General features: G+C 29.3%; 1 protein-coding gene and 1 non-coding gene across 2 annotated transcripts in view; one reads left to right on the top strand and one right to left on the bottom strand.

The window, feature by feature from the left end:
* Positions 1–3,043: 3,043 nt before the first annotated feature.
* Positions 3,044–12,452, bottom strand: LOC118067332 (uncharacterized). Its single transcript, XM_035084001.1, has 2 exons — positions 12,133–12,452; positions 3,044–5,936 (listed from the first exon to the last, which is right to left on the bottom strand). The coding sequence occupies exon 2, from the start codon at positions 5,933–5,935 to the stop codon at positions 5,021–5,023; it is 915 nt and encodes a 304-aa protein (XP_034939892.1). The 5' UTR covers position 5,936; positions 12,133–12,452; the 3' UTR covers positions 3,044–5,020.
* Positions 12,453–19,285: 6,833 nt separating this feature from the next.
* Positions 19,286–20,429, top strand: part of LOC118067351 (small subunit ribosomal RNA) — a 1,912-nt gene continuing 768 nt past the window's right edge. The window contains exon 1 of the ribosomal RNA XR_004690375.1: positions 19,286–20,429. This exon is cut by the window's right edge and continues 768 nt beyond it. This is a non-coding gene — a ribosomal RNA (small subunit ribosomal RNA).

Here is a 20,429-nt window from a genome sequence, read left to right as displayed (position 1 = left end):
ATTTAAATACCGGAATGTTCCCAAAATTCAGGTCATGCGCAAGAAAAGATTATGATAAATATTTTAAAATAATTAGACAATTCAATTGATACTATTAATAAATGTAATAAGTTTCTAATACATAGAAAATAATTTGTTTGGTTTAAAAATATCTGAATAAATCAAATACTCTATTGACAGATTAATGTCGAAGAGAAAAATATATATAGTATTTTGTAGATTTAATTAAATAAATATAGAATATTTTAGCTTTTAGAATTAATATTAAAAGAAAAACACATAAATTTTTATTATAAAAAAATAAATTAAATATTTTATTGGAACAATTTCCTTATTAAAATATTTTTGAATTATGTGAAAATGAATATTTCTTAAAATTTAGTTGAGTAATAGTTAGAGATGAAAGTTATAATTTAAAAATAAATAGTAAATTGACAAAAGCAAAATTATTGAGAAGGCACTTTGACATAAAATTGAAATAGAAGAGCATACTTTTGAAAAAGACAGCTTTATAGAGATAAAATTGGCTTTTATATGCATTTTAAAATGCACTTGTGCGCATAATTTTATAACAATGCATATATGTGTATACGTCATGTGTGAAAAATGTAATACATAATATTATTATTATTGTTTCTTACTCAAATATAGAAGAATATTCGAAAGAATTTAATTTTGCTTTTGCGTGAATCAATTGTTCTTAGATCACAGAATGATAGCGCCCAAACGTGGCATTTCAATTTTTCAAGAATTCATGAAAATAATTTATATGCTAATTAATTCGTTTTTATTCTTAATCAAGAACATAAAGTTTTTTTTTCTATTCCAGGGAGATATCCTTAGACATCAAAAGTTACTTTGGATTTTGACTTTCTTTGACCTATCAAGAATGTACGTGATAAAATTTTTTAAAAATGTTAAAGTTGTTCAAGATGATAACAAAAGTAGTAGTTATTATCAAGTTTTACCTAAAACATTGAACGTGTTATTCTTCAAGCATGATTTTTGGAACATTGCCCGTGGTACCTTGAAAACATGTGTCTACGTCTATTCAACTAAAGCTCACTTAATTCTTGATCAAATTCACAACTTTTCAGAGATTTACCAGGATAAAGAATCGATTGTTCTATAAAAATAGCAATCATTCATTAAATCGTGCCATTGTATATTCCAATCGAGTTTCAGTGATAATATTTATCATTCAGCTATGATAATAACCAAGCCTGGATTCCACCAGAGTAATATTTCTTCATATGCATGTGATATTTATCCAACTTGTTCTTTATGAATGTTTCGTTTATTAGAGCCAAATTTGTAAAATATATATAAACTGAATGAACTTCATTTTAAAAAGCAGAAAAATCATGTATGATTCATGATTTAAATCAGTGTTGATTAATATCTGATGCATGAATAAAATTGGATAGATATAAGTCGTATGTAAATCACATTTGAATAACATAAAATTCAGATATCTTATCAGAAGATATTTGAACATCTATTTAAGTGTCTTTGAAAAGTTCTAGTAGATGCAATCTTAAAGACACTACAAGTATAAATCAGTGACTCACTTAGTTTTTTTTATATTTGCATCAGAATAAATAAAAATGAGGAATCATAAAGTAATTAAAGCAAAATATTATTAATTTTTTATTGCAAAAAAAAAGTTACTTCATGCTCTAGAATATATTATTCTAAATTGCGTCTAAAGAAACTCATTTCGCAAGATTATTCCTGAGGAAAATAAGCTCAAGTCACCTGGCTGTGGCTTAAAATATTTTCTTAAAAGTTTTATCTGAGAAAAATATTCAGAATTCAACTGGTGGTGATGCAAAACATCTTTTACATGAAGGAATATTAAAACTTTCTTCAATGTATCTGAACCAAGCAACAAATATTTTTCAAAATCTTTATCCCACAAAGTGCAGTACATACAGAGAAATAAAATATAAATATCGAGCATTTTTTCTTTCAAAAATTACGAATAATCTAATGGAAATTGTATTTTTAAATTGGAAATAGTATTGAACAAAAGCTTTGGAACTGAAATAACAAATACAAAATAGATTTAATTCTTATTCAATCTTTCTTTCATATAATTTCAAGTTGTTTAGCTTGTAGCTATGCTTAAAAGCTGTACCTTTGCTACTTGTAGCATGATATTGATGAAAAATAATTCAATCCAGATACGAGTATCTTTTATATCTGAATCTTACATTACTTACAGTAAGATATTTGTGATACATCTGATTTATGTTGGTAGATATATAATTCATATTTATATAATTTCTATGCAAACTAGATATTAATCAACATTGATTCGTTCATGAGTTATAACTAACTTCATTACAAGAATTATTTTTTTCCTGATAAATATTTTTGTTTTACAAAAAAGCACACAGTTTATAATGCTAAGTTATAATGAAGATGTTATCAATCATCTTTATTGATGCTCAACATTGACGTAGTAATCTCTATTATCTCAATAAACTATTAATTAAAGAATATAATAAATTCATAAAACACTAGTTTATTAAATAAATTTATAGATATAAAAAATATTATAATACACCTACATAAAGCTCGTCAATGAAAGGAATGAAGTTTCTATAACAAATCATGTCTGAGAGGTAATCAATATCTGATAAAAAGTTTAAGACAAATTTCAAGCTTATGAATAAGAATACCTCCTTAGTTGATCTCAATAAGTTCTTGTAAAAGATTAACAATAATATTACTTCCTCAATGACTAATATTTTATGCATATAAATCATTTTCAATAATCTTTTAAAGTAGATAAAATTAAGCGCAAATATTAAGTACTCCAGGTCATACAAAAATGGATTATCAATTCAATAATTACATCTACCTTAATAAATAGTTTTGTGTACATACTTGGCATAATCGAAATGTGTAAATATAATATTTTATATTATTAACATATTATCTTAATATACTCTTTATGAATGAGATATTAATAATTAATAACAACAAAATTCTGAGCATTTATTTTAATTTATTTTTTTCAATCATTTGTCTTGATTTTGCCAATTTCTGAAAAATTTATTAGAAATTGATTGATATAGATATCATATCGTACACATTAAGAGTATGTTGACTTCGATAATGAATTGTTACGAGTTATTTAATGATACTTTTAAAATGCTTAAAATTTCTATAGATTACATTGATGATTTTTAATTGATGAAATATTTATTATTCGTATTTCGTTAAATTTCTTCTTTTCTATAATATGTTTACTGCACTGATAATCTTGGCAACGTATTAAATCCTTGGTCCGTCAATCACGTCGTCTGTTGTACACATTATTATGGTTATTTTTTGAATAAAGAAGATTTGAATATTCGACAGAAAATAGAAGAAAATCTTTTTATGAAATACAGATCATAGATATGTCAGCGATGATTTATGTCTTCATACATTCATATATATATAGTTTTAATTTAACCATACATCATCATGTATGTAAGTAACAGAATTTTTAAAGCGATATTACTTTCTTTTAAAGAAGATCATAATATTCTATGAATAATCCTTTCTATTTTCTGAAACTTATTTTTGATACCTACGTTAAACAACCCTTCTCAAAATAACCATTTTGAATACCCATGTTCAAAGATTTTTCACGTTATTTTTATCTTGAACAACGTTGTCTTAATGGTGATTTATAGATTTTTTTGCTAAGGGTAGTTTAGAATAGGAACCCTTTTCATGCTCTGTTCAGTATACTTTCAAATTACATCAGAAGCTGAATTAAGGTTTAATTATTGTTGACAATTACTTGAAATAAGGGCCATGAGTTTTTTTTTGTAGAAAAAACTAAGGTGAAGTGAAATATCAAATGATGTCTGATAGCTTGGGACGAAGTAAGATATTCTTTTTTTTTGCCAGATGTAATTATCATTGAGGATTTTAATTTATTGTTGACTTTAAGTTATTCAAGAGATTAAAGAAGATGTTGATTTTAAAAGAAGCATCAAGTTACGAACAAGACAAATTAATTATCAACTTTTTATTCATTGATAGAAACCAGGACAAAAAGAATCTCTTTAAGATCTTATTAATTCATGAGAAAGTTAATAGTCTATTATTTTATTGACCAAAATCTTAGAAAATTCATCTAGTTTAAGATTGTTTAAAAAAATCATTAGTGCTCTAATAAGTTTTTCTTGAACAAATATATCTTGATTATTAAAAATAAATATTTAAATGAAGAAGTGTACTAAAAAAAAATCTTATTCTGCCCCAAGTAATGATGAAATTTTTAATTTCTCATCGTGTGTCAGCATTTTATGCTACCTTGATTTTCCCTTGGTATTTAAAAATACTCGAAACATAAATTACCACTGAAAATTATCATAAGTAACGAAAAAAGAAGGGAGTGAGTATAAAAACTGGTAATTAACCCACAAATAAAAAGACATACTTTTTATTCTTTTACTTTTTTTTTTTTAAAGATTACTTTTCATGATTTTTTTTTATCAATAGTACCATTTTTAAGTTCTCAATTAAGTGAAAATTATTGAAATTATGAAAAAAAATTGTATTAATTTTTTTTTAAATTTACTCTCCGTACCTTGTCTCATTTGAAAATGTCATTTGTAGCGTTATAATTAATTAGCAAAAATTGTCAAATATTTGTATATAGATAAATCCCAATTCTAAATAATTACCTTACAGTTTATAGATGAATATTACATCATGTAAGCGCTAATTTGAACGAGTATAGAAGAATGAATTTTTTGTAATATGAACATATAAAATTTCTTACAAGATCATGCATTATTTCGGTGTTCAAGTACATGACAAAGCACAGTAAATGCTTGAAATACCTTTGGTAACAATAATAAGTTTAATACAAGTTCATAGATATACATATATCCGTATAAAAAAAATTACCTAGCCATAACTAGGCTTGAATTAGAGCACCTCATTTCTATAATTAATTCGATTATAGAAGATTTGAATTTTTAATAAGTTTGATCGATGCAAAATGAAATTAAGTTCGCGCAGGATTAACGTAAATTGGTTGATGTTCCTCTTGATGATGATGATGATGATGATGATAATGATTATGTTGTGGGTTGTGATGGCCATTTTGCTTGTTGTAACGAGAATCGGTACGTAAGAGTTCTCGAGTCTCACTGGGAGAACCAGGACTTAAGCTGTTTGTTGTTGAAGTCTCAAGGCGATCACTTATTATTTCTTCTTCAGTTATTTGCTCCAAGAAAAGAGCTGCTTGGACATTATGATCACCATTGGCAACTGCTGGTGGTGAATAAGCAGGTGGTGGACTACGTGGTGGGGTACTTAATGACTTTTCACTTTGTACTTCTATTGAATTAGAAGAAGTCATTTTCTTAAGCTGTTTAGCTTTTCTAGCATGCCGAGTTGTTAATCCACCAGTTTCGACATCTCGTTCTAACCGGTGACCAGACCTAGATCTAGTCAATTGTCTCTGGACATACTCCTCCAAGTCATTTTCCTCTTTTTTGGCAATAATTCGATTCAACACAATAAGGAATATTCCAACTAATACAGCAAAAAGTCCAGTTGCTACCAATTCATTCCACCAACCACCAGAACTCTTGGAGCTCCAGTTGGCCAAGTCTCCAGGTAGTAAACCACTTCCAAGCAAAAAACCACCTAAAACAAGAAATACTACTCCAATGTGGAGCATTCCAATGGATGTGACGACTTTAGAGTCCAACATTCCTTGACCAGCAGCATGATGTGGTTGCGCCTTGTGTGGATGACGATGTCGGTCCAATGAACCTGTCGAAGCTCTTGGCGATGTTAGCCCACTTTCGCCAGATTGCGTACTGTAACGACGTTCGCGGGCACGTCGTTGTTCATCCCGACGTTTTCTCTGACGCTTGATGGCCAGCGCCGAATGCAATCCAACCGCGTGCATCCTGCAACACCGCAAATAAGACCCTGCTCAGTAAACCTGTCATTACCATACATTTGCCTCTAAATCTATTATTTTTCTATCAATTTTTCTGTTTTTTCTTTTTTTGTTATTTCTCCTATACATTTTAGTATCAACACCTATCAATTATCAATAAGTGTTGTTTATCAAATGCTTTTTAAAATACATTGATTCGGGGAACTGAGTAGTTTATTTTTTAGGTTGCAGGATGCACCGTGGCGTATCAGTATTCCAATTAAATATTATTTTATATGTCAAAATGGTTAAATAACGCAGATTTATTTAATTTAAAATTTAACTATTCATTTTACTTTTATCCACATTTCAGTGTATAAATGACTTTATTCAATAGAAATAAAGTCTTCATTATAGTGAGATAATAATTTCAGACATCAGAAGTTGAGTAAGAAAAAAAATGCTCATGAAACCAGAAAGGTCTTTGTAGTCTCAAATAATATCCATAACAACTTTTTACTATTTTTTCTTAAATGTGGGTCGAGCGTTTGCTTACAACAAATATAACTCCATTATCCTACTACCTACTCTTATATTAATTACTTCAGAACATAAAACACGGTATTCATGAATATGTGCGTGAAATAAAAATAAAAAAATCCCGAGATTTTTTTCTTTTGCGAAAATAGAATTTTATTATTACATTTTCTTTACCAAAAATAAATCCTTATAGTATAAGAAAGCAATATTTATAATTATAAACTCACGAAATAATACTTAAAAAGTTTTTCTGTTTGGCTGATTCTCAGCTTAATGCTTGATATATCAGACATTTAACAACGTATTTTGTAAACAGAAAAATATTTAAGCAGCATGCAAGAATAAAGAAGGAGAGTTTGGATCGATAACAAATACGTCGAGGGTTAAAATGATGAAAGCAGTACATAGACTCAACAGAGAGAAAGGAATAATAGGGTAGGGTGGCATAGTGCCACGCATTTTTTTCTATATTACGCTTTTAGCTCATTCACTCACAAGGCACATCTTATCAGGAATTCTCTCCTCTATAAAGAAAAAAAGACACGATAATTAAGGTCAAAGTTTGTGCGAAATTTTTTTAGAACAAACTTGATGAGGATTAGTCGATAGTAGACTGATAAGAAATCAGCTTACTTTCACCCTGCATTGTCGAAAAAATAATAAACTCCTTCATTCCCATGAACTGAAGATCAAGCCTTTTTTTGCTTGATATTTTCTTTTGTCTATTTAGGCTAAGATAATTAAAAGCTTAAAGCTGAAATTGCATAGAGTTGATAAATTAAGTTGGAGATATTGATGATACTTGAGCTGAATTATATCTACCAACTTTTTCATGGATATAAAATGTCAGTGTATATTGATTTAACACAAATTTTGTGATGTTATTGTTTGAAAGTTCATACATAACTCACTGAAAACGAGTGTTTAGATTTTACTTTTATTGCTGAGAGAAATTTTTTCTGTACTATGTATTACAAGTTATTGACTTGTAATGTTTGTTTTTGTTATGAATCTCCAGTGATTCGTAACACGAAATTCAGCATACAAGAGCTCGGAATAAAACTGTAAGTTGTAAGTAATATTTTTTTTTAAAGTTTCCAATCTGTCATATAGACTAAAATATTCTGTATTTATTTAAATAATATATTTTAAAATGATTCATGATAAATTTATTGTAATTATCTAACATCTACTGAAGTTAATATTGATCTAGATGAATAGCTTTTCAACATTGGAAGGGAATAGATTATTTATTAATTCATAGTAATATCCTGAGTGTTTAACTACATTTAAATATTTCAATATTATGAATAAAACAGTAATTTTTTGATATCTCATTCTGATCATTTATTCATAGTTTTTTTTTCTCTGGTCATTGACAAAAAAAATTTCCCTGTTTCTTTTGCTTCAAGTTTAGATCAGTAATTTATAAAATTCACAAAACTAAAAAATTCAAGAGTTTAATGAATTCACGAATGGCAAGAAAAAGAATTCATTTTTTACAAATGAAATAATAAAAACATGTCTATAGATATTTTGAGTCATCATCCTCCCTAAAAATAGCAAAAAAAAGCTTCTTTAATATTCCCAAGTCATATGAATTTTTTGTTCAATTTCTTCTATCAATTCTCCACTGATGAAAAATTAATACTTCCTGATGAAAGTCTGAGGAAGTGTTTTTTTAGCATTAAATGTATTAAAAGAAATGTATTATTCATAGATAATTATTTTATTCACCCTATCAAAACTTTGAGAGAAATTTCCACATAAGCTATCACTTTTCCTGCAAGTAAACATAAGCTAATGAAGAAAAAATATTTTCCCTTGCTAAATGATAGTTTACCAAAGCTGGAGACAATGAAAATATCTCTCTCTCTCTCTCACTCTTATTATCATACTACCTGTATAATTATTTAATTGTTTAAATTCCACAAATGAATAAAATTTAACGAGAGTATCGTAGAAGATTTATATTATGAATTCAAATAGATTTTATTAAAACAAGATGCATAACTGATTAGGTCTCTATTATTGTATTGTGTGAGGTAGCTCGTTTGTAAGGGGTAGTCTCCATTGTCTTCTTGCTACCACAAGCTTGTTACTTCAGGGGTATTCCCAATGGTATAATACTCGAATTCACCTTTCGTGTGTACGCTACATCATTGAAATTCTTTAGTGAATACAAACTATGCTATATTTGTAAGTGTACCAATATCGAATATCATGATTGGATTTTCTAAACATCCAACTTTGGAAAAAAATTCAAATAAAATCCTTTGCTTTCATTTTTGCAACACCATCAATTTAATTGAATGTTGTGATAGAAAAAACATATATATCTATATATGTTCCATCACAAAAGAGCATAAAAATGATGGTCTAACAAGAAACCGAGGTTAGCGTTACCACTCTGACCGATCAATAAGCTTCCTCCCATGTCTGACAGAACGCAAACGCAACGTATGCATTTACAAGAATAAAAACATTAATTTTATATTAAATGAAATTGAACATAATTAGCATAATATGATAGTAGATGACTTAAATGTCATGATCCAATTAGGAAACTAATTTCGCGGTTGATAATTTTCTATAGAGAATTTTATATTTTTAAAAATGATGTCGCATTAATTATTAAATCAATTAATTTATAGAGCATATATACATACATATATCGACAATAATAACTAATAAGATGGCAACGACATTAGCACGTTTTTACAAAGGACAATCATTAGAGATTGAAGTTAATATGTGTAGCTGATACATATATATTAATCTTGATATATCACACAAGTATGAGGAATTTAATGAGAATGTCGAAGTGAATCGGCGCCAACGACATCACTTAACCCAGTCATCAAGGAAATAGGATTGATAGATCATCTTGAAGAATACAGATAAAACATTTCCACAACATCAGGATATCTCTTCAAAATCTTCCCTTCACTTTATCGTTCCATTTCCCTAATGAAGTTTAACACATAGAAATAATCAATGTAACCAGCTTAGCATGAATATATGGTACACAATAAAGTTATCAATCTTGATAATTTGAAGTTTGCCACTGATGACTGATCAAAGTCATGCTTGGAACGAATTACCACTTGTATGACGTATACAATATGATATTACTTGAATATTGAACGTATTTACACCTATCATGACTCTACACTAACAAAAGTCAAGTACATTATTTCAGTAGCAGTAATAGTGATGTAACTATAGAAGCGATACCAATTATTATCAGTCAAGTGGATTATTCACGACATTGTTTATCTCGTAAAATAGCTGAATATTGTCACAAGTCAGCTGTGAAGATTATAACTGTGTAGCACCAGAGCTACGTGTACTTATCAAGTCAATTGCAATTTCATGGCGCCAGACATAGAGGATCAAATAAGAAAAATGCTGCTGTAAAAGTAATGGATCCCATTCTCTTCTAGCTATTTCTTCAAGTACTTCTGAAAAAGTACTTGCCATGTACACTGCGATAACATCCTGTACATATAATGATAAATCACATTATTGGAAACAATCTGAGACACATGTAATTTAGTAAATTATCAAGGGAGATCTAGCTTGTTATTGAATCTTGTAGATTGAAAGGTCGACGTGTATAAAGCAAGGCTATTTCACAGTATATAAAATAGTATTAAACGCGTGATGGTTACCTATATATTTCCCTGACCATTAGAGAAATTGGAGTTTTATTTACTGTAAAACGAATAAAAGCTTCTGTTATTTTGCTTATCATCATCTGATGGTTAATCAATATCTCTTCCATATGGCTGATTGAACAACTATTGGAATGCCTTAACGATTCTCTGTTTTACAGTTAAATTTTTTATCCTGATGACAGCATAGATTATTATTAAATATTGTTTTTCAAATATGTCATTTACTTCTTGTCAATATGCCTTCAAGAATATTGACACGAAATCGATTAAGCAACCACCTGTTATGCTGACCTATTGAATATATATTTTATTAGATATATGTATTGATTTATGAATTATTTACATCGTATATTGCAATCTAAGCAGCCAACCAACATAAACCTTATCTCCAGTGACATATGTGTAGGAATAATTTCCTTCTTAGTTTATGATCTAATATACTAAAATAAGATCTGGATACTTAATAAACAGCTTGTTTTGGTAATCGATTTGTTGCTAATCAATAGAATTAAGAAATGATAAATAAAAGTTTCTTTACAGTTCACTGAGTTGATAAATGATCCAACTAATCGACCCATATTGTGATGACCCATCACGCATTATTTGTTGAAATGCCTGTAGTTCCTGCAGTATAACCTCCGTTGTTTTTAGTTATTTCGAGGTTGGCACCAAGCCAATCCCTCTTTCCTTCATGCTTCGACTGTAAGTTATTCTCTTTGGTACATAAAAGAAATTCGATAATGCAATGCAATAAGATGCATAACACTTGTAGGTTTATCATTTGCTAGAAACTTACATCGAAAATAAAAAAAATTCACTTTCTCTTTCTTTCTTCTTCATTATCAACTGTATCACCTCACCAATGGAGTAAAAATGTAAGAAAGCTCTCATTAAAACATAAATTTAACTCTTAGACATTTTCTCCAACTGAACCACATTTTATTGCATCACTCAAATGGCATATGGGTCATCTCAACAACCTTTCACAACCTGCATTAATGTTGTGATCGTAAATGTCAATTATTCAAGGAATTTAATGGACACGTTTAAAATCAGAAATGTGAATAAATTTAAAAATGATATCATATTTACCTGGTATAACATACAAAGCTCATTACTTAATGTGTACGTAACACTTTGAAAGAGTGAGATCCAAAAAGTTTGTTTTTTTTTTCTGTATTTATGAGGAGACAAGTTAGACGAAAAGTATCATCAAGTATAGATAAATAACTTTACAAGTTAAGTAGTATCCAATAGCAAAATATGGTTTCTGATATCAGCCATTGTATATAATATTTATTATATTTAAGATTTATTGAGAATTGAACAAATTGTTAAATTACTTCTAAGTTTTCCCAATTAAATTAAACTGATGAAATCGATTGTATTCTGGGTTATGATAAAATTAACGATTACATTGTCTAGGTTAATTGTTATTTGTTTGAAAATTAATAGAACTATCTAAACACCAATATAGTTCAAAAGCACAATGTATCTACTTGGCAAAAATTTGTAAGGAGTAAAAATAAATTGAACAAAAACATAATAATAAAACAAACAAAAAGAAAACTGTAAAATAACTGAAAAAAACTTGAAGCTTCGCCACAAGACAGTCATTGACCGTTTCAGTGTTTACGTTTCTGCAAAGAACACTCACTGTTGCGAGGTCGCGCCCTCCATCTGCCGGAAGATGTTATTTTATAAATTTTCTTAAAAAAATGGGGTTTAACTACTTGAAAGCATTCAATATTCCATAGATAAGCTTAATCAATACGACGAAATAAAATGAATATTTATGAGATAAATAAAAAATGCAACTATTCAACCCTTAACTACCAATCTCTTTATTTGAGATTTGTTTACTTTAATGGTCCTCTTTATTTACAGACTATTTACTTACAGTTTTTGTCGATTTTGCCATTTATTCACATAACATTAATTAATCAGTAGTTAATGGTTATTATCATGTCGATAGTTTGGAAATTGATAATAAATTTGAATTACCTGGACAAAATTTAAGATCTCTTGTAGAAAAAGAAGTTTAGATGTTTGTGGATGTTATTTAGGATAAACTCGCTGGCTTCCTCAAGCCATGGATGACTCGTTAGGTCAAACTGCTACTACTGAGCTTTTTCACCGCTACTTTTTGCTTTTTTCGATAGCAACACAATTTTTACTTCACAATTTTATGCATCTCATGGTTTACATTATCAGGCCGTAATTACCGGATAACATTTATTATTCTACATACGAATATAATTATTTTATTTCTTAACGTTTACATGCGTACACAATCGCTGTCAGAAGCTCAGACACGAGTACTTACGCTTTGTATATCGGACAAGCCGTGGCCAGGACGCGCGTCGGCAAAAGCACCGCGCAAGCTCGGCCACGAACCCGTGGCCTTTTACGCTTTTTCACATCAAACCAAAACTTCATTGGTGTAAATGAATTTTATCCTACAGATAATTAATTTTATATTTATAAACAAAATTACTGTGTTTACTTTTTTATAAGATTTATTGAAATTATATGTTTTATATTAACAATATATTTTTTTGGGTTTTTTTTTTTTAATTGTTGATTGTGCATTTCCAAGAATTTTAATGTCAAATATTTCTGTATTTCTATTTAAATTGATAGATGTAATTTGACTATTAATATCGAGTACTAGAATGCAATCGAATTGTTAAAAAAATATTTTTTTGGTAGAAGCTTCTTTACCGAGTGCCAACAAAATTATTTGATAACGGCTCTCGTCTGGGAAAGCTCTGAGCGAACACATGAGGAGTTACCATCTGAAAGTGAACCATTTACATTATCATCAGGGCAGTAACTCTCACAGACTACTAAGCGAGTCCTGAGAAACCAGAGATCGTTTTTTACATGAGAGCATGCATTATCTACCAACAATAGCGATTTGCTGATCGCTGAGATTCCTAAGCCTCTATTTTTTAGAGTTACCAGCACTGAGTCTACTTCTTCTCCCAAGTGAAACGAGTCCGAATCTTCTCTTGAAGAATCTGAGTCTGCATTCTCTATCGCCAAGAGTCACCTGCTTAAGGCAGCATCATTAGAGAGTAAATTATCGACATTGAGAAGTAATGTAACTCCTCAGATAAGTGTTTAAGATAATGAATAAATGAAAAAATTTATCATACCAAAAACAGCCTTACGGACTGTACAAAACTGTGCGCCAAGTTTAAATGACGAGGACGATAATCTGTGTTCTTAAAATGCTATTATCGTAAATGTACATTAGTTAAAAAATTACAAAAAAGCGTGAAATCATTAAATGCCAAGTATTGTATTTCGAATATTAGTCACATTTATTAAAGTAAAATAGATTAATTTTTTTTTAAATAGTTTTAAATTGTTTAGAAAATTTAAAAATCATTTTTGATACTTAGAAAAAAAGGTACCTTAAAAAACATGTGAAAAAGTAATAATACATTGTGTTAAAAATTAAAAAACATCAAAATAATTTAGTAATTTTAATTGTAATATTTTGAAACATGAAAAACTTGGCGTGGCTATTACGACGCATCAGTAACGGTAAGGTTACACAAAAGACAACGACGTAAATAAAGTTATCAATAATAAATATTAATTACAATTATTTTTTTCAATAAAGAAAAGAAACGTATGAACTTAGTATCTATGGAACTTGGCCCAATTTTTAAGTTTCGCTGAACAGTTTTATGTATTACAGTTCTTCGTACATAAGGACATTTGCAACTGGATTGGGCAGACTTAAAGCAAAATTATGCCAAGTTTCACAGTTTTTTTATTTTAAAAGACTAGTAACATTGATAGAAGATAGGAATGTACGAATTATTCTATGGATAAATTAGAATTTTATATGCATTCATAGAATTTTTCGGCAAGAAACATGTTTTTATAAAAACATAATTTATAACTATTTTAGCTATTTCCTATGCTACATAGGTATATTTTTCGCTCTTTTTTTAGTCTTTAGAACAGAAAAAAGTTCAAAATAAAAAAGTCTTTAAAAAAATAGCGAAAAATATGATATTTTAATAAGACATTATTTAAAGCTAAAAACATAATTTATAACTATTTTAGCTATTGCCTATGCTACATAGGTGTATTCTATGCTTTTCGATCATTCTGCGGAGCCCGTTTTTTATTTCTTTGAGACAGAAAAAAGTTCAACATAAAAAAGTTTTATAAAAATAATATAAATAAATATAAATCCCATGAAGAATAGAATTTTTTCTTATATGTAGTTCATTGATGTAGTATTGCCAACTTAAGAAATCTGAGAATCTTGACTTTTGTTGAATATTTTTTAGAAAGTTCAGACTTTCAATCTTTACGGATGAATATCTTTTCAATAAATAGACTAAAAATTATGATTAATGCTGCAAACAAAAGCTCATAGATGATTTGTATGGTAAATCTATGGATGAATTATGCGGATGTGCTGTACTTTAAAAGTTAATAGATAAATTAGAGTTGAGAAGAAAGAGAGAAGGTAAAATTTCTTGTATAGAGTGTCTGCTGTTGCGCGCTGTCATGAGGGAGTGCGAGAGAGAGAGAGAGAGAGATAATGTGAAAAAGAGAAAGAAACAGAAATTGGGACGTGGACTTGGCGCGAGTGACGAGCAGATCACTCTTGATTTATATTTGAATCATGAAATCGTGAATATTGTTCAAATAGTCTTGATAAGAACATTGAAGGAAAGCTTATAGCCTACGTTTGTTAATGTAAATTGTTTATAACAAATTAAATTGTTATAAACAATTGAAAACGCGTTCTATGCAATATATTTGAGTTCTTCCAACGCGTAATTTTTTCTTTCACTAAGATAAAGTTATAAACTGTGTAATATGAATCTCATCAACAACAGCCCCCTCCTTCTGGGTTGTACAAAAATGTGCGTAAAATATGAATAACGACAATAAAGAAATTACAAAGAGTCCTAAAATCATTAAACGTCAATTCTTTAAATCTACGAATCAACAATATTTAAAATGAATGATTTTTTTCGGTTTTTTTTTAAAAAAAATTTACTACGTTTAATGACACAATAAACATAGCAACCAAAAACTTGGCGTGGCTGTTGAGATTTTATAGAAGCATGAAATTGTGAAAATATTAAAAATGTTTAAGCCAATTAATTAATAACAGTCACGCCACATTTTTGGTTGTTATATTTATTGTGTCATGAAACGTACTGAATTTAAAAAAAAAAAAAAACCAAAGAAAATAATTCATTTTAAATATTGTTGATTTGTAGATTTAAATAATTGGCGTTTAATGATTTTAGGACTTTTTGCCCGTGTGGAAAATATTTTTCTGAAACATTCTGAAAACGCTGTAAGAAGTTCTGATTTTTTTTCCAAAAAGATCTGAATACTTCTTTAAATAATATGAAATATTCAGAATCCTTCTCATAATTGGAACATGTTTTTTAAGAATTTTTTAGAATAAGTAAAAGTGAATAAGAATAAAAATCAAATAAATGAATGAAATTTTCAGAATAAATTAGAGTGAATAAGAATAATAAATTATAGAACATTTTTTGAAGTATGCAGAGAGTTTCATGGGACAAAATTTTATTAAAAACTTAATGAAAAAAATTCAGATTATTTCAGAGAAACTTTAAAATAAATCAATACAAACAGGAAAAAAAAATAAAAAAAGTATCAAAGACAATATCAGATCGAAATAGAATAAATGAGTTTTTCAAATTTCCGGAGCTTTAGAAACTGTTTCAAATAAATAAAATTAAAATATACAACATAGTTACATAAAGATTTAAACATTTATTAATCAATAATGGATCACTCAATGGATACAACTTTTATAAAACTTGTAATATTAAACAAAATAACTTTTTTTTTTCATAAGATCTATGAAGTCTTTGGAATAATAATATTTTTAAAGAAAGGTTGACTGAGCTACATGATTACATTACTACGTATGATAAATGTATTTAACTCTATAATACTTAATGAAATCAATATTATTTTTAAGTAATTATTGAGAAATAATTAGTATAGTTGAATATTGACTATCCGTAACATAATCAGTTAGAGTCGTGAAAGAAACAAAAATACCATAGTAATTGAATACAACATTTTTAATTGTATTATTAATTTTCAAGACCTCACATAATCAAAGTATTCAAGATATTAACGTTCTTATTATATTTTTGCATTGTCAATAATTTAAATTTATAACAACTAAGTAATGTTTTTTGAAGTGAAACTTTTTATGGGACACTAGCGTTTTGTCATGAGAGTTAACTCGTCGAGCTAACAAAACTGTTAAACTCCTTGTCTCTTTCTTATTACCATTTACTCTAGCAGAGTGAGAGAGGCGGAAAAAATTAACGAAGATCCGCACAAAGAGGAAACGCCGAGAATAGTCGCAGGGCATTGTTTATTGATGGCGATCATGTTATTCAGTTTATCAATATATGTTCTGTATATGAGTCAAGCAGTATTGATGTTATTTATTTATATAAAATTTAGGACTAGTTTAGACTTGTACAATCTTACGTACGTAGGAGAGCAAGTAAGTCTCAGTTCATCAGAGAAAGTCGTTGTAACTAGTGTTGCTTTATTTATGGAAATATTTTTTTTAAAATACATTATTAAAATACACTGCAGCAAAGAAAAAATTATTTTTTTTTTTATTTTTTTAAATTACAATTAAAAATAAACAATGACATTCATATTTCAACAACAAGATATGGAACTTGCTTGGATGCTGTTTTTTCAAGATACTTGAATTCATTGAGATCTGAAGTATTTGTATCCTACTTTAGCTATCATAAGCCAATTATTTCTATTTTGCCAAATAAAAATGACAGTGCAGATAAAGATATTTGAATCTGTGATTCATTAACATAAGTCATATTAATTACTTATATAGTTCTTTTCTTAATGTAGTATGTTTATGTATATGTAATATATACATATATGTATATGTCTATTAAATTATTTCATATTAAAAATTTTTTAATATTGTTTTTATTCTCAGTTATTGTCAATGAAGATACAAAAAATGTATGCGTCAGTCCAAAACTAACAGCGTCAAAAGTGAAACTTTGTATGTAATTCAAAAACTGTCAATGAGTGTACAAAAAAATACATTGCAGCAAAGAAGAATTGACTGGAAATTATAATAAAAATGATTTATAAAAAAAATCAAGAAAAATCTACAGACTATCCCGAATAAATTACTACGGAAGTTTTACTCGTACGTACTATTATTTACATATACATCAAACTATATACATATACGTACAAGTGAAACTTCCGTAGTAATTTATTCGGGATAGTCTGTAGATTTTTCTTGATTTTTATTATAAATCATTTTTATTATAATTTCCAGTCAATTCTTCTTTGCTGCAATGTATTTTGTTGTACACTCATTGACAGTTTTTGAATTACATACAAAGTTTCACTTTTGACGCTGTTAGTTTTGGACTGACGCATACATTTTTTTTAGTTCAATCAGAACCTATAATGAAAAGAAAAATGTCGAATATTTTGATTATTTAATTCTTAAAAATGCGTTTTTTTTTTTGAAGTTCCTGTAAAAAATTATGTATGATTAACTTAATGATAACCCTAACAATAATAATTATTATTGGTATCATTTATGACACTTAAAAAAAGGCAAAATGATATAAATAATTGAATACGAGTTCTATGCAATATATTTGAGCTCTTCCAACGCGTAATTTTTTCTTTCACGACTTTTGCTAACACGACGAACTTCCCATTCGTAATTGTTTATAACAAATTTAAATAGTTGTAATCAATGTTTGTTGAAAACATCCAAATACATGTGATATACACATTAGTTATTCAATAAATACAATTTGTAATTGTTTATAACAAATTCGTATTGTTATAAACAATGCGTGATTGTTAAGAGTCATATTTGGTTGTGAACAATAATGTCTAGTCAATATCAACTTAATTTTCAAATGAAATTGTTATTGTTTGGCTTAAAAGTATTTTAAATAGTTGATATCTTGATCCGTTCTTAAGATATCGGAAACGAAAAAAATGCTGACATCCGTACATACATACATACATACGTACACACACACATCATTCTGAAAATATGTCAGTATGCTTGCAAATATCTTGAAACGTGGAGATTTAATGAAAATTCAAATTTTACCAATCGACCCAATTACAATAACTTCTTAATGGGAAATTAATAAAAACCGAAGAAAATAATTCATTTTAAATATTGTTGATTTTTAGATTTAGATACTTAGACGAAGTCATAGGAATTTGCTAGTTCGAGTAAATAAATGTTTTTTTTTTGTTCTGCATTACCATTCATAATTTGTTTAACAAAATTGCCATAAAGATAAGTATACATATTATGAATATAACGTAGTAGTAAGGTTTTCTTCTAACTATATTGCTGCGTACCTGATACAGTGACGCTTTCTCGAGTGCGGAGTGGAGGGGAGTAGTCGGTCGTCGTGCTGCGATCAGCTCTCTTACGCTGCACGTTACTAACATGAAAATAGTCGAGTTAAAACAGTTGAAAAGCAAAAACATCTGAAAACTACAAACAGATGAAAATCGCAAACAGTTGAACGTCTGAGCAGTTGAAAATCTCAAACAGTTGAGTGTCTTTAAACAGTTGAATGTCTTTAAACAGTTGAATGTCGTACGAATATAATAGTTGAGCATAACAATATATACTAACGCAACATAGCCACGAGTCGATGTCATAGACTGAATGACTCTTATGCGGTGAATCGTCGGAAGGCGTTTATAATTGTTATATGTATACTCTCAGTTGCCATATAACTAAAAACAACAGAAATGTTATACTCACTTCAGCCCTAGTACGAATAGTAAAAATTTTTTTACTACGTATACGAAATACAACCAAGTCGCTAACAGTAATAGCTGGCGAGAGTAAATTTTTAATAAATTTAGAAAAAGAGAGTGTTTGAACTTTTCAGTTTTACATTCATATCAATGAATGTTTGAATTTTTAAAGTATAAAAGTGTTGATGGAAACACCAGTTTTCACCTACAACACAAAATATGTGTCACATAGTAAGGCTTCAATATAATATATTTGTTTTACTATATAACGCATATTTTTGAGAACGGATGTGTGTGTATAAACACATTACAAAGTTCCCTGGTTGATCCTGCCAGTAGTGATATGCTTGTCTCAAAGATTAAGCCATGCATGTTTAAGTACATACCGAATTACGGTGAAACCGCGAATGGCTCATTAAATCAGTTATGGTTCCTTAGATTGTACCCACATTTACTTGGATAACTGTGGTAATTCTAGAGCTAATACATGCAAACTAGAGTTCCAACCAGAGATGGAAGGAACGCTTTTATTAGATCAAAACCAATCGGTGGTCTCGGCCATCGTTTACTTTGGTGACTCTGAATAACTTTTAGCTGATCGTATGGTCTCGTACCGACGACAAATCTTTCAAATGTCTGCCTTATCAACTGTCGATGGTAGGTTCTGCGCCTACCATGGTTGTAACGGGTAACGGGGAATCAGGGTTCGATTCCGGAGAGGGAGCCTGAGAAACGGCTACCACATCCAAGGAAGGCAGCAGGCGCGCAAATTACCCACTCCCGGCACGGGGAGGTAGTGACGAAAAATAACGATACGGGACTCATCCGAGGCCTCGTAATCGGAATGAGTACACTTTAAATCCTTTAACGAGGAACAATTGGAGGGCAAGTCTGGTGCCAGCAGCCGCGGTAATTCCAGCTCCAATAGCGTATATTAAAGTTGTTGCGGTTAAAAAGCTCGTAGTTGAATCTGTGTGCCACACTGTCGGTTCACCGCTCGCGGTGTAAACTGGCATGCTTGTGGGACGTCCTACCGGTGGATTTAGCTTTAGTGTAAAAACTAAAGCGGTCCAATAATCCTGTCGCGGTGCTCTTAATTGAGTGTCGAGATGGGCCGGTACGTTTACTTTGAACAAATTAGAGTGCTCAAAGCAGGCTTATTATCGCCTGAATACTGTGTGCATGGAATAATAGAATAGGATCTCGGTTCTATTTTGTTGGTTTTCGGAATTCCGAGATAATGATTAATAGGGACAGATGGGGGCATTCGTATTGCGACGTTAGAGGTGAAATTCTTGGATCGTCGCAAGACGAACAGAAGCGAAAGCATTTGCCAAAAATGTTTTCATTAATCAAGAACGAAAGTTAGAGGTTCGAAGGCGATCAGATACCGCCCTAGTTCTAACCATAAACGATGCCAGCTAGCGATCCGCCGAAGTTCCTCCGATGACTCGGCGGGC

The sequence above is a fragment of the Chelonus insularis genome, unplaced genomic scaffold (genome assembly GCF_013357705.1).
Source record: "Chelonus insularis isolate UGA/USDA-ARS -01 unplaced genomic scaffold, ASM1335770v1 contig_378_pilon, whole genome shotgun sequence".
NCBI lineage: Eukaryota > Metazoa > Arthropoda > Insecta > Hymenoptera > Braconidae > Chelonus > Chelonus insularis.
The sequence above is the reverse complement of the archived record's forward strand: the minus strand, read 5'-3'. Positions and strand labels throughout refer to the sequence as shown.